The sequence below is a fragment of the Drosophila yakuba genome, chromosome 2L, assembly GCF_016746365.2.
Source record: "Drosophila yakuba strain Tai18E2 chromosome 2L, Prin_Dyak_Tai18E2_2.1, whole genome shotgun sequence".
Lineage (NCBI taxonomy): Eukaryota > Metazoa > Arthropoda > Insecta > Diptera > Drosophilidae > Drosophila > Drosophila yakuba.
In genome coordinates this window covers 9888545-9904009 of record NC_052527.2, presented here as the reverse complement: position 1 = coordinate 9904009, position 15465 = coordinate 9888545, and the positions used below count along the sequence as shown (strand labels likewise).

At 41.4% G+C, this 15465-nt stretch overlaps 2 protein-coding genes across 3 annotated transcripts in view; both read left to right on the top strand.

Moving 5' to 3' along the window:
- Positions 1–195: 195 nt before the first annotated feature.
- On the top strand, positions 196–714 carry LOC6527515. Its single transcript, XM_002088569.4, has one exon. The coding sequence runs from the start codon at positions 328–330 to the stop codon at positions 673–675; it is 348 nt and encodes a 115-aa protein (XP_002088605.2). The 5' UTR covers positions 196–327; the 3' UTR covers positions 676–714.
- A 1570-nt stretch (positions 715–2284) lies between these two features.
- The window catches only part of LOC6527519 (mucin-5AC), a 39091-nt gene continuing 25910 nt past the window's right edge, over positions 2285–15465 (top strand). Inside the window, exon 1 of one of the 2 annotated variants that reach the window (XM_015198218.3) lies at positions 2285–2751. The gene's annotated coding sequence lies outside the window, so the exon portion shown is untranslated. The remainder of the gene's footprint in view (positions 2752–15465) is intronic. The other variant, XM_002088573.4, reaches the window with a different exon arrangement.

Sequence of the window (15465 nt, the reverse complement as noted above, 5' to 3'; positions counted from 1 at the left end):
ACTTCTAGTCATTCAAGCTGGCTTCCCATTCAAGTAAGGATTTCGAGCCAGCTGCCTATGTGGAAGTCCGCAATGGCAGTCGGCTCAGCCAATCACCTGAAAAATCACCTGGCGGACGGGAAAACGAGATCATCAGGTCGGCTGCCAAGGAGCACGAAAGGGAAATGCGACAGCGATATGTGGAGAACCCCAGCAGTGATCGTGACCAAAAACTCAAACATAAAACTGATTACGACTAAGTAGACATTGTGAAATTTGTTTCAAATATATGGCATTGGATAATATTTTCCATTGCAAATAGACAGTCGGCTTTTTTTTTCTTCAAAAATGTTTACCACCTATTCGAGCAATGATGTGGCCGCCAACGAGGAAGTAGATCATACCCAGCAGGAGTTTTCTTCAGAAGTCGAGAGGGATGTGCAGTCGATCATCCGTTTGGCCCACCAGGAGCACGAGGCTCTGATACAACAGAAAGTCATGAGCGCGATGAAGCAACGCGAGGAGGAGTGGGCCAAGCTGCGGGACATGAGACCTTCGTCCACGAGTTTAGCCCAGATCAAGGCTGTTCAGGATGAGGAGCTTAGGGCTCTCTTGGAGCAAATCGTTTCCAAGGAGGACAGTAGCGATGAAGACGAGTATGAATATGAAGATGAATACGAGGAAGACCCCTTCTAATGTCACTATCAGCGGTTCATTAAAGGCTAAAAACATTAAGTAATTCCTATTTAAGATATGTTGGAGCACATTCAACGGGAAGATGTTTAAATTGATTTTATGTTGTGGGGAAACATTTTGAGGTAGCAGACAACATGATAATCCCTTCTCCAATTTAATCCAAGGAAATTAATTTGGGTGTTGACGTCTTCAGCAAAGGACAATTCAATCAACATTAAATCTAGATTAAGCCGAGATTATAGAGTTTGTGTAATGCCTGACCGATACCTCCGCAAGCCGCAATTTTTAGATATTCAGAAAGACTAAAAGCTTACATGGATTTATGTATGAACAAAGTGGGTGTGTGTAAATAATAAACCGACTTGTGTGGCAATTACGAGGAGGTTGATGATGATGATAAGGCGAAGCTGGCAAGGTCTCGTGTGCATCTTGTAAGCCGCATGGCCAATTGTCATAATTTATGCAACAAGGAGCCCCAAAAAACCAGGCAGTCAACGTTCTGTCCCCCACTGAAACTTTAATTAAGTTGAACTTATCTATGCCTTACACATGAGACTTGAGCGTGTGCGGTATCCCTTTCCTTTCCCTCTCTTTCCCACTGCTATCGCCGTCCCGCTCCCTTCACGCGTAAGCCAGAAAGCGCTCTCAAATATGCAAATGAATGTGGCACTGGGACGTCAAATGTGGCTTTACACCCGCACACTCGCCCACACAAATACGCTGGCACCTTGGGGAACATGCATTTTGGTCATGTTTACAATGTCAGCTAGGATAACACACTGCGGATTGCAGCGGTTGTGTGTGTGTGTGTGTGTGAGAGCTGGCGAGCTTTTACACTGAAAAATGTGATATTGAAAAATAGGATAGGCAACTTTACTGCTTATTTCCTTGTTTCTAAGGGGAAAGTATTATTTATAGGTAATTATTTTTTCAGTCTTTTCTCAGTTTGGGAAAATAATATATGATAGATCCCTAGTTAGTTTGCTTAATTAATAATTTTTAATTAGTTAATTAGTAACTTTTCTAATTAGTAACTATTGGCAGTGTTAAAAATGGGATGCACCCAATTTGTACCAGTGTCTAAGCCATGTCAGCGAATTAGGCCAAGAGAGGAGTCGCTAAGAGAGCGCTGGCTGGCATCAGCTGTTTGCAACGCCCACGCACAGCTGAGCGGTTTGGTGCGAGAACGAGCTTTTGGCCAGAGCGCGCCGCTCAGCTGGGAGCGGAAGTCCTTCGGTTCTCAGGACTCGGGCGTCTCTGCTTGGCCAAGTCATGGCTCGGCTCCGCATCCTTACCTGGCCGAGCTTCGTCCTGGCTTTGTTTACATGCCTTTCAGGCGCTCCCGCTTCAGCTGCTCCTGCTCCGCCGCCGCTCCTCCGATCCTGACTGCATTGCAGGACGAGGACTAGGACTAGGACGAGGACGAGTGAGTGAGCGAGCGACCCACTTCGGGCGGCGGCCAGGCGCTTTCAATTTCGTTCAACCTGAATCCTGTAACACACAAGAGTCCTGGAAACGAGTCCGATTCGAAAGACGAGCCCATATCCATCGGCTGCGGACTCGGCGCTCGCTTTCAATTTCGCATTTCGCCTCGTTATTCGTTGGTGGCCGTTGGGCGGCCTCAGTCGTGTTTTTTTGTTGTGCCCGTTCGCGCGTGTCCTGCTGGCTGCTAAATGCCAGCTGCCTCCTGTCCGCTGGCACTCCGTCGTCCTACAGCCGTCGTCCTCGGGAGCTGCAGTTCGTCCGCGCCTATGAACCATATGAATTTCTACCATTTTTCTACACATCGGTGGCGCTAAAGCTTAAATGGCTAATAGCAAATAATAATACCAAATTCAAGATAATATGCAACGCGATACGCAAGAAAGGGGCGAGTTGGCAAAAGAACTAAAGAACTTAGGACTAACGCCCACCCGAGGAGATGTTTGTGTGTGCAAGGAATGCGGTTAATAATTGATTCGATTCGGTCCACAACTGGCTGCGGCGAAGGCAAATTCGTATCGTTTCGTGCAGAATAAATAATGCAAAAATTACAGTGCAAATGTAATATGGAATTACAATCACAACCGTATCAAGGTGACCACAACAATCCTGCATTTGTCACTGCGACGTCGCTGGGCGCCTGTCGCTTTGGCTGTGTCTACCAGGTAAGGAGCTCCACCAGCCAAGGAACTGGAACTGGAACTGCAATTGCAAACCTCGTATCCACCAGGCACGGCGGCGTCGCTCAAGTGACAATTGCAAATATACAAATATGCAAACCCAACGCAAACAACAGCACTCAAAGGCGAATCAATCAATAATAGAATGCAAGGAAAAGCAGCGACTAAAAGCAGATACTTTTAAATTCCACCTTCAATTATTTCGATTGACATGTGTGTGCATTGCAAGCCAAATACAATGGCCGGAAAATTAAATGTTGATATGAATAACAGAATTATGGCGACCCACATATAAATTAAATTTCCATCATAAATGTAATGAATCGTCTGTCAAGTTTAGCATAATAATCTAATAAAATAAAATGAAACTCGAAAAGGAAACCAAACATAATTATGAAATATAACAAATATAAATGCATTTAATAAATATTGCATATCCCGGAGTTAACGAAATAAATGCCAAAATAATAATAATAAAGCTAACCAAATGAAAAGCCATATAAAACGCAATAAATTGAGTTATTAAATCACAGAGCACTGTTTATAAATGACATTTAATGCCATATTTATAAGCATCTGATTTATATTAACAACATCATTTCCTATTTGAATACTTATTGCATATAAAATTCCATGCAAACATAACACTGCTGATAGAATAATTGTATTTATGATAAAATAAAACCATTTTCCTGAAATAAACGATATATTCAACTGGCAAACAGTAGGCAACAAAAGCGCAATCTGCGAATGCCAATCCGAAAAGGGCCTTATATAATCAAAATAATTCATAACGCATAAATAATGATAAATTGAATTGCGGATAAGTAATAATAGAGGGAAACCTGAGACCTGCAAAAGAAAGTCGGGCAAACAATTGGGCGAAAAAAGGGCGGAATGTCCATGACTACGAGTATACACAGCTGCCAAAGTAACCAAACACAATTGAGCCAGGCAGCATGAAAAATGATAATGACAGGCGCCGCAAACCAAACGTTAAAAGTGATTACATATAAACACTCAAACGTATCTGCATTTGTGTATGCCATATAGCCATAGTCCGTAATAGTCGCAATCGAGTCGCTTATCGATGCTGAAATATTAATTCGAATCGTGGGTTTCGGTTGTCGTGTTGTTGTCGTCCTAATGCCGATAAATCACAAACACAAGTCCTTGTCTGCTGACTCTTGGTGTTGTTTACCTGTAAGGGGCTGCTAATTTGTTGCCACAGGAGCATTACTCATTTCCGAGCAATTACATTAACGCCACAATCGCTTTAATTAGGCCAGCCACATGCAGACATGCAGACACACAGTGGGCCACGAAAGTATCTCTTCAGCTCGCATCTTCAACGCAATATGAAAAAAATGCAAACGCAAAGTTTTCCAGTTTTCCCTGCAAAAAGTTTACCCTTTTTTCGCTTTTGCCATTGGCGTCGTCATCGACGTCGTTGTCTGCCAGTCGAGACAACTTTGTTCAGGTGTTGTTGGTTGTTGGTTGTTGGTTGTTGGTTGTTTGCGGCACACGTTTCTCGTTTCTCGATTTTCGTTCCTCGTTTCGCGTTTCACGTTCCTCGTGTTTTCAACAGAGTGTTGAGGGCTGCCTCCAGGCGGTCCCACCTTTGACCTTTCGTCGTCTGTTTTTGGCAAGCGAGGTAGCCATAAAGGATATGATATAATTTTTTAAATATTTCATATTATATTAAGACATTTACGTACACCGAATGCTGCATACTGGGCAATCAAATCCTTACCATCGAAAGTTACCATACAAAGTTATGGCATTTTCGTATCTGTTTCTTCTGTTGCTTTGAAAAAGGAGAAACGTATAATAAATTATCAAATTCAGTTTTAAAGTCGGATTCTTGTTAAGCCAATAAATAATTATATACAACAAATAAGTGAAATAAAATCTGTTCTAGTAAAGTACTGTACTAAAGTACTCTAAAATCCAAAGAACTATTGTCTTAAAATTGTTAGATAAAGTGCTCTAATACTCAAAAATCCAAAGAACTATTGTCTCAAAATTGTTAAATAAAGCGCTCTAGTTTCTGAAATTATTTTCTGAATATGATTAGGATTGGTACAGAAATTTAATTATTTATAAACCTACCTATAAAGATAGTTGTTGTTCATTGAACTGAAACTAAATTCCAATATATATAAGTTAAATACAAGTAACTTCCTATAACTATAATATTTGCATTCTTTTTGTGAAAACTTTCCACTTTCCTGTGCGAACGCGGCTTTTTCATAGTTTAAGGCTTGCCAAGTGACTTTTGCACCTAATTTCATGTTTCAAATTGGTTTTCGCCATAAGCATGTTGAGCTAGGGACCTTCTCAGCTCTCCCAGTTGACCTTCAGGGAGCATTTGGGGGCCCCATTGGTTACCTTTCGTGCCTGGTAACAATTTTTCAAAATTCAGTTTCAGTTTCAGCCGAAGTTTCAGGCTAAGGAAGCGAAAGTAGTGCAAAGTGGCCAACCGGCAAACGCATACGAATTAAATGTTGGCGCAAAAACTAGAACTTGGCTCAAATTGGGTGGCAGGAGGTGCTTAGCACTCATCGCACAGGCTGCCATCGGCGAACGTGGCCATAATTCAAACGACGGCGCAAACTACTTAATGTTATTAGATATGTCTTTTTGGTCTCTGCGCCGGCCCCGGCCACGCCCCCTTCTTGCAGCTGCGGGGGCGGGCAAAACTTTTGCACGGATTTTCGAGCAGTGTGTGTGGGCGTGTGGCTGTGTGTGTGTGTGTGTGTGTGTCGGCCAAGTTTATGCTGATGTTGTTGATTACATCTGCCGCTCCTGTGGTCGGCCGCCTTTTGGCCTCGTCCTGCCACAGTCACACTCACACTCACATCCACATCCACTGCTCCTTTTTCTTTTTATTTTTTTGTGTGTCCTCAACTTTCCCTCGTTGACATTTCGTTTTCAGCATTTTTCATGTGAGCAAGTTTGTGCGTATTTCGCCATTTTTTTCCATGGCTCGTCTAGCTGCAGGTGCTGCATTTAAAATGAAATATGGTCGACTTTTTGCGGTTGAGATAAATGCGGCTCAGTTTGTTTGCTCCTGCGCTTGTTTTTTCTGCTGGCTAACTTATTAGATTTGTTACCCTGGCCCATTTCACTCTATGCAAGTGGTTCTTCGTCTCCTTTACTTTCTGTTTTTTTTTTTCAGACAGTTGACGTGGTTTTTTGCGGAATTACACGGGGGCTAAGTCGAGTTTATTTACTTACTCAGATAATAGTAAGAGCTGGAAACAATTTCTGTTTGAACTCAGAAACCAAAGTAATTGAATATGATCACAACGTACCGAGATAAAAGTTTAAAACATTACAAAGTATATTTTAAATAATAATTCCTACAAATATTTCCACTTCTGGTAAATAGAAATGCAATTTATAGTTTGGTCTTAAAAGCCTCGCTGCATTTGCATTGCAACAAACACAATATCTGTAGACCAGGCTTGAGTTATCCTTGGCGCCCGTTTCCAAGATTTCAATTAGCCAGCGCAGCCAATCAGGCAATGTGCGCCACTTTAAACTTTTAGCCAAGTTGGAGGGACAGTGGAGTGCTGTTACCAATTTGGCGATGAAATGGATGGCTTACAGGGGAATCATGAACCGGAAAGCAGATTCAGACAACTTGGCAGCGGAATGCAATTGCCATTATTTGTGGATTTTCATGCGAGCCGTGAATAAGTCGAGTGAAAATTCCATTTGCTGCAATGAAAAATCGACGTATTTAGTATTTGTCAGGTCTGCTGTGTAGATTTTAAGTCGCTGGGATTAGAGCGACAAAAAAAGAAGGTTTATTTGTATTTGGCAAATTTACGCTTATTGGCAGCTATTTTAGGGTTGTTTATCGCCACAGCTAGGCCTGTCATTTATTAACTTGAATTTGCATCTAAGCTGTTTGCGGCGGACAAGATGGAAAGGGCGCGGGCCTAAGAAAACATCAGCTAGGACAACAAATTAGGCACAGGCCGATCTTAAAGATATTAAAACACACAGATTTATCAAGATCTTGGGCAAATGCCGTCTAACCCTTAACACTCACTCACTGAGCAGCTAATTTGAAGCGGGCTGAACTGTTGAGGAGACCCTAAATTATGGGGGCGCATTTCTCCATGGCGCTCTGATTTGCCAACTTGCTTCGCCAGCACGAAGCACGAAGCACACACACACTTTTCCGTTTGCTTTAACTTTTAAGTGTTGCTTTGTTTTCCGCACCAGCTGCCTTCGCTGCCGCTTTTTGTGAGCTCTGAGTTTTGTGGGCCATAAGCTGTAGCTGTAGGATCCTTGTGAAAGGACCTCAGACGCAGACTCGCTCGACGAGCTGTTGACATTGTGTGCGGTTATTGCTGTTGTTGCTGCTGTTGTTACTGTGCGCCAGGAAGCAAACACTCAGCGCCTACTTAGGCAGCTTTTTCGCCTTTCAGCCGTGTTTTGCATTGTTTTTCGAGCTCCGGAGGCTGCAGATGCAGTTGCTCGGGCCTCCAGCTCGAGTGGCTGTCCTCGAAAAAATGCCTGCCAGGGTCATTTGTTCATTTGCATTCGCTAGACTGGCAGCTTTGATGCATTTAGCATTTAGCATTCCGCTTTTCTCGCTTTGCAGCCCTATCGAAATTCCGCTTTAAAATAATTAAAAAATGTGACGCAAATGCAAATGCAAATTCAGACGAAGGAGGGACCCGTGTGGCGTCCAGTGGTCATGTCAAACGAATTGGCATGTGTCGTGGCAAAAGTCTAAAACTAATTGGGTTATGTCCTCCCCAGACGCTCGTTGTCAGCCGAGCTGCTGCTCCATCCAGCTGAGCCCATCTCATCTGAGAGCCAAGCTCGTTGTCCTCAAACAATCGCATCGCCCATGACGTTGATGGCTCTTAAACTGCTCTTCATTTGCGCCACCACCACCTCCATCACCTCCAGCACTCACACAATCGGACACTCACCCACACATACCCATACTCATGCAAACAAAAGTGGCAACACGGATGGGATACAAATCTAAGCCCTAACAGTTGCAGTTCATCTGTTTATGGGCCTTCTCATCTGCCATCTACAAGACTCACAGACACAGATTCCGCGTTCGTGTTTCGTGTTTCGGATTTCGGTTTACGGATTCGTTTTACGGATTCCGGACATATACCTGTGTCCGTATCCGTTTGTCCGTCCGTTCGGACTGCATAATTTAGCAGGCCGTTAGTGGAAGCCCGGTCGGCCAAATTTCTTGTTGCCAATATTGTTTTGCGGTCGACATTGGGCATTGCCATCTGACAGTTAAATGGAACTTAATTTGAATAGTTGTTAATGTGGCTTCTGGGATGGAGCTAATGCACTCAGAACATTAATGTTTAATAATTGGATTTACAAATCTACAAACCAATATATCTTCCAAGCGGCATAACTTAAATAGCGATGGCAAAAGGGTGTGCTAAATTTTGATAAAAGACATATCAAAATAATTCAATTGAATCGTGTGCTTTCAAAATACTTTTCACTTCCGCCAAATCAATCAATGAAAAATTCAGCAAGAGTTATATTTGTGCGGTTTTCGCATTCCCATCCAGTGGTTAACCATGGGTTTGATCAGACCGATTTTCCGCGAATGGCGCGATGTCAACAATGTGTTTTGTGCATGTTACATTTTCCATTTTCCATTTCCAGCTTGCATTTGCATAACGCGTTGCTCTTTCGATTTCCACCTGGCCGGATGGCTGATTCAGCGACTGGCTGACTGGTTGACTGGCTGACTGGGTGTCCTGCCAGAGCAACCTGTCATTGTCCTGAAATGGAAATGGGAGTGGGAATGGGAATGGTTAAAGGGGTGGCAACGGGCGACAAGTTGAGTAGATAACAATGACAATGACGGGCTCTGGGTGTTGTTTGTTGCCATTCGATGTATTTACACAGCCTTATTTGTATATATCACAGAAGTGACTCCATGCTGCACACACAGACACCTCCCGCCACTCACACACACCTCAATAAACAACGGCTATAATGGGCTGTTATCATTGGGGGGGCGGATCCATTGTTTTGTGATTCGATTGTGTGAATAGGGCACAAGTCACTGGTGACCGCCCCTGTGGTGCGTTGAATCAACAAGTCCCTAACTTATTACTTAACTGAGCGCGGGGAACGAAGAGAACCAACGAAAATCAATCATACGCCAAGTGTGTCAATATGTCAGGCACTTTGTGCTTTGTGCTATCTGCTTTCAGCTTTCTGCTTTCTGCTGACCCAGCCATTGTCTTTTCATTATTCTAATATACGATTTTATATATATTATGCTCTGATAAGCCATTGTCTTTTCGTTATTCTAATATACGATTTTATATATATTATACTCTGATTTGGCCCCGAGGTCAGGTTGTCTAAACAAAGCTAACCTCATTTCGTTGCCGCCCTTTTTGTTTGCTGTATTTGCCTTTTTTTTTTTTTTTTTTTTGCTACGGACAAGCAAAGCCTCCTCCAAACAAACTGACCCCAATAGAGGGAAAACAATAAATTGCGAAATGGTTGAGAATGCAAAGATGCAAAAATAAATTCAGAGACTTCGACACCCACACACAAAGAGGTCAGCTGAGTAATGCGGCCTGGTGCTTGGTGCTTGGTGCCTGGTGGATGGCAAAATAACAAAATGCCAGTGCAACTTTCAAGTGGGATGGTCCTTCCACTTGGTGGCAAACTTCCTCGGCTATAACCTGAACTGGACTGAACTAAACTAAACTGAACTGAACAGTCCAGCCGTGATATTTTATGGGCTCCGAGGACGGGGACAGCTAGTAAATAAAAAGTTGCCATTATAATTTTGAACCACGAGGGGGAAGGACTGAAAGCGGAATGCGGAAAGATAAATAATCCACGCGAGGGAAAAAAGATAGAAAGTTGCTTTTGCTTAGTCAGAAGTCAAGTGCTATTTTAATATGGTGGAATCTGCAACTTCAAGCTTACTGCAATGATAAATGGACTTCTGGTCCTGGAAAAAATCTTCTATTATAAATTAAAACAATTAAGGGGGACGAGATTTACTTCTTGTTGTTTAAGGAGACTTGAAGTATTAAGTGAAAGGCATTTCATTTTTATTATTTCTAAGCAATTTCAATGTGGATGTCAAATTTTAAGTAATAGCCCAGAGAAACTAAACCTATATCCTTAAAGTTTAGCACTTTTTCGCCATTTTAAGTGCTGACTCTGTTGCATGGAAGGGAACCACTCAACCGCCGCTGAAATCGCAGCTATATGCGAATGCAGTCATTAAGCGGCACAATAAAAAGCAATAAACACGACGGCTTCACATGCAGTTTATGTCATTTGCAACGGGCTGCATGTGCCCTTTAAGCGGACCAAATGGCCTGGGTTTCTATTTTTTCTTTTTCGAGTTTAAGCCATTTCCTGGGGCCAGCCAGTAATGACCAACGGCTACCGACGGCCAACAACTCCGGCTCAAAACCACTCCGCCACTTTATTGAAGTTTTTCCTAGCCATTGCATTTCGCCTTCACGTTTTTTTTTCGCAGTACCCCCTTGTAATTTATGGGCCAGAGAGGTGGAAATGGCCAGTCCTGTTGCCTGTGGTGCATCGCCGGAGTACTGGGGTACTTTGTCTTAATCTGAGGCTCATTCTACGCAACATTGCCCCTCGTCCGGCTTTTATGGGTTCAATTAAGCGGAAGTTATGCCGTATGGTTATGTACGTATATTACGTATACGCCAGGTTAGTTGCACCACAATCATCTTTTAGTGGACTATGCATTTTATGCCGGAGTGGATAAAAAGTTCTAAAATATTGATCAATTTTATAATGGTAGTGAAATTTGGTTTAAAAAAGTGCACAGCCTTTAAGGCTCGAGCATTATGAGTCCTTATCTCTCCTTCAACCATCGAGCAGTCGAGCAGTTCAAGTTCAGCCATCGTTATAAACTGACAAGAGACCCATTGCGAGTGTCAGAGAACTCCCTGAACTTAGTCTGACATGCAGTTCTCCAATGGGTTTTCAGGCATTTTGGGCAAGTGTCTGATGGCAAGGCGGCGACCCCTGCACGTCAGTCAGTCAGTCAGGGAGTCAAGCACACGAGCCTGGTGTCAGTTAGTTCGCCTAACACTTTAATTAAAAATCTCAGCAAAAGGAGCAAAATCGAAAGTTATGAATGCTCAACTAAAAGTGTCAAGGAAGCAGAAACTAGACAGCCAGCTAAACGGAGGAAGGAGAAAAATGTGAATGGGTAGCTGAATTCTTCTTAGAGAAAGCTGAATCAAAATCGAATGGATATTGAAAAAATATTTGTCCCACTTATATATAAAGGCAAGTGAAGGCCTCATACCAAAAATGGGTGATGTGATAGGAGGGGCGATAAAATAAAAATGTTATGCTCGCACAGCGAGCAACGCGGTGAAACCGTGTGCATTATATTGAAATTGAAATCTAGAAAAAAGAAAAATTCCAAACGAAAATAAACGCTTTTTGGCATTTGCTCCAGCGATAATCAATAATAGTTCCGCTTCCTACTGGTATCCGACGTATCCGTATCCGTCTCAATGTGTTCGTGCCTATGCAAATCGTCCACATTTGTACAAAATTATTTTATTGACAAATTTGACTGGCAACGGCGTCGAAATAGTACCAACTTTTGCCTTATTTAGCTACTCGAACAGCGAACGTGTTCCATATGCGTGGATGGCGCTAAGTGTGTTATTAAAACGATGCAATAACCCATAAGCGACACTAGATGTCAATATCCATATAAAGTATGGTATAGTATGGGGAATGGTATATAAATTCAAGAATAAATGACATAATTATTGATCAGCCGCAAAGAGTGGCATTAATGTGAGGTGATTTAGATCTGTATTTAAAAACGGTTTTAATTTGTTACCCATTTTAATGGGCTTCCTCTGATACTCGTACTGCCGTAGTTTTAGATACACATTGGAGATAAATACGCTTTAAGCCAACTATTAGAAATGTTTGCCATGTTTTCCTAGAGCCGGCTGAGTAAACACCAGCTCATTCACTTCGAGTAAGTTTAATTAGCAATAAAATCAGTAATTATCCTGCGCAAACACGGTGGCGCTGACCAAAAATAAACAAAAATGGGCGTGGCAAAGCCATAAAACGCGAAACAATCCAAAACCATTGGCCATGCCACAGAAGTCAGCTTAAAATAAATTTAAATTTTAATTTTAATCTCGGTTTCGCTCGCTCGGCAGCGACACACACAAAAGCCAACTTTGTCGTCGGTGGTGAAAGTCTTTTTCCCTTACCCTTTTACATTTTTTGGCCAACCCCCTCCCCCTCTTACATCCCAGCATCCCTTTGCCAGGGAATCCGTGCCACTGCTGCGTAGACAACTTCCAGTGGCCCAGCTGCCATCTCTGTGCTCTGTGTGTCCCTGTGTGCAAGTGAGTGTGGTCTGTTGGAATCCTTTGCCAGGTCCCTTGGCTTCCTGAAGTGCTGTGTACGCTTGGAGAATCTGTAGGCCCTCACTTCACTATACAATCTCTACTCATCTGTTTTTATATCAGTAACATATAAGGTCTCAATAACGAATACGAAGGATTTTGACTTTAAATAAAGGGGAATTATTGTTACACTGAGCTAATTGTTACTTTAGTCTTCGGAATATAAGAAACTTTATTTTATAAATTTTAGATATTAGTAAACTGAAAAGGCATAAAGAAAAGAGTCATATTTTCCATTCACTACAATACATTTGCTTGTAAACATATTCGGAAAGTTTTAAATAAGAAATCGCTCAAATCTTTAATTTAGAACAAAGGGTATTTGTTACTTCGCATATTGATGGCATTAAAAGTGCGGCTATGGGATTTCTGAGCGGCTCTTTACATATACATGCAGCATGAATAAATAAAGCGCAGTGCTTCGCTCCGCTTCATTGCTGCCTTCTACCTTTTGGCTGCTGAGCCACCACCTTGCGATATGACGTATACGCCGCGTTGTCTGACACTGAACGGCAGCCCTTTGATGCAATGTCTCCTGTGGGGCAGTCGGATCCCACTATTTGCGTAACCAGGCACATGTTGAGTCATCCAGTGGGCGTTTTTGCTTTTCTATATGCGATTTTGTGGCCGCAAAACAATTTCGCTTCCATAAGCATAATGGGCAAACGGTTGAATGGCATTAGACTATAATTAACGAGCTTGTATAATTAAGCAGTTTTTTGGTCTTGATCTCCTGACACAACGCCTACGATATGGGATTGTTATTATTTCGCAATGCTATCGATTTTCAGTGTGGTTTGCATGCAGCAGCGTTAATTGGTATCATCTAAATTCATATTTCCTGGCCCGCACAGTTCTGGCCCAGTTTGCTAAATCAACCAACATGCATTCAATAGGCGTGTGTTGACCTTTTTGGTTACAAATGGTCAATATGTAAATGGGTTGGCAATTAAAATGCTGGCAGGGTAAATTTTGTTAATTAGCCAAGAAAAAAAGTGTAATTGGCTTTGGGCTCTGCAGGTTTGCAAGCTTTTACACTACTAAAAGCAATTCTATTTTAATGCTTGTAGTAAATGCCTTAAATTTGACCTTTTAGACGGACATTTTTTATTCGTACTTAATAAAATACATTTATTATTTCTCGGTTATTAAACACGTGCTTGAGAGCACTAAATGACATTTTAAGGTGAATTTAAACAGAGATGTTTTAAAAGGTAGTGGGAAGATGAAGCTTTTAAACAAACTCGTTTGCTATCTGGTGTCCTATTTGTTTCAAATCGTCGTATCTCGCTGCTTGCCATTTTGTTTGTGCCAAAAATAAAATAAAATGCAGAGCCAAGCAACACGTCAGCGTCAGCACATTTGGGCCAACTTTCAACTACACTGTAAACATAGTAGCGATATATTCGCTATATACCTGCCAGCTAGCATGGCTTGTTCCTATGTACCTGATAGTTTTTTCTTGCTATTTTAGGTTATTTTTTGGGGCGTTGCCGCGGCTGACTTTTAATTAGCACTGAGTGCGTGCCGAACTGAGCCAAAAGCCGTACAAATTGTTATATAAACACATACACACGCCCAACAAAGTGTTTTGAGGGCCTAAAACATTGTCGCCACCAAATGAAGTTGGCTAGCACGAAAACTACGCAGGTCACGAGGAAATTAGCTGCCCAAGGTGCTGTGTATTAAAAAAAACTGACTGGTGAAAAGTCTTGAAATGGCAGCGGAAATGAAATTAGGGGAAAGTGGGGAAAGGACGTGCTTGCAACCCTGAAATGGAATTTTTACTAACCCCCATATCCCTTTTCTCCATGGCTTAAGGTTAAATGTCCTTTGGAAAAAAACTAATAGCAAAAGGCGGGCGATGGCCTGCCTCGTTTATTTTGCATTTTTGTGTGTTGTTCCCCATTTTTAATTTGCATGTTTACGCCAAAATAGCATGCAGACGCTAAGGGGATGGCAAAATATTTGTAAAATATGAGAGAAGAAAATTCCGGTAATTTTTAATTGGCCGAGAATATGTACACTGACATTTACCAGCAATTTCGATTGAAAATGATGCATGTGTTTTAGTCCAACGCTATAAACTGCAAAGAATTCAGATTTTTGTATATTATTTTCCTCAAAAAATGTAACTGGCATTTTGGCCACAAAACTTGAACTTTCATTGCACGAACATGTTAATGAAGTGGAAGAAAATGGTTGAAAACAGATTGCTAAGAGTTGAAAGTTTAGGGGGCAAGAAAAAACTGCACCATTTCTTCTGATAAAACTGTTTACATGACTTTTACCTTCGTCACTTTATTAAACTCTATTTTAGTTTAAGTTTTAAGGTAATGCCATTGAGAACTTTGCAACGCAGATGTTTATGTAATTATTTATAAAGGTCACTAACTAATATTTACATTTTATTTTAATCTCTTTACACTGGATACATTTTGCAGCTTAGCATTAAAATTGTAACATTTGTGTATACTCATATGGATTAGTCTTAAGTCCGGTTATGCATAATATGTTATTCACATGTTCCTTGCAGTAAATCCGTCTCTGAACATAAGTTAAGATAATGCCGAGCAATGAGCGAGTAAAAGCGAGAAGAAAAGTGGGAAAATGTAGCATTGTTCAAATGATTAGCTGATTTATTCTATGGGTGTATTTTCGCAGCTGATGTGCATGTCTAAAGATAAAAAAAAATAATAACGAGGGAGTATTTACCATAGAGAATTCACTTCCAAGCTAGGAACAAAGAAATCAAGGAGCTGCAGGAAATCATAAGAAGATCAAAAGAAATTCAAGCAAAATAATATGATATATGTGTATGTGTGAGTTTAGAATTTAGATGCTTTTTGATACCCCAAACGGACATTAGCTAGGCGAACGGCGAAATATGCATTGAAAATTTTATAGAAAACAACGCAACTTAGGCAAAACATACATTGAATTAAACCAAATAATTTGTTTAAATTGTCATAATCCCACAAGGAAATCAAGCACAGCTCCAACAAAAAACATGTCGATGGATACACCCAGACAATACGCCCAAAAGTATGCAATTTGATTGTGCAGATAGAATATTTTTTAAATGTTTATAAGCAGAGATTAAACTATTTGTAAAACATATTTTAATAGACACCGAAAACCAAAGAACAAACTTTTTG

What these genes read in the sequence shown, in the direction of transcription:
- LOC6527515 (XM_002088569.4), top strand. Translation starts at nt 328, where the DNA reads ATGTTTACCACCTATTCGAGCAATGATGTGGCCGCCAACGAGGAAGTA.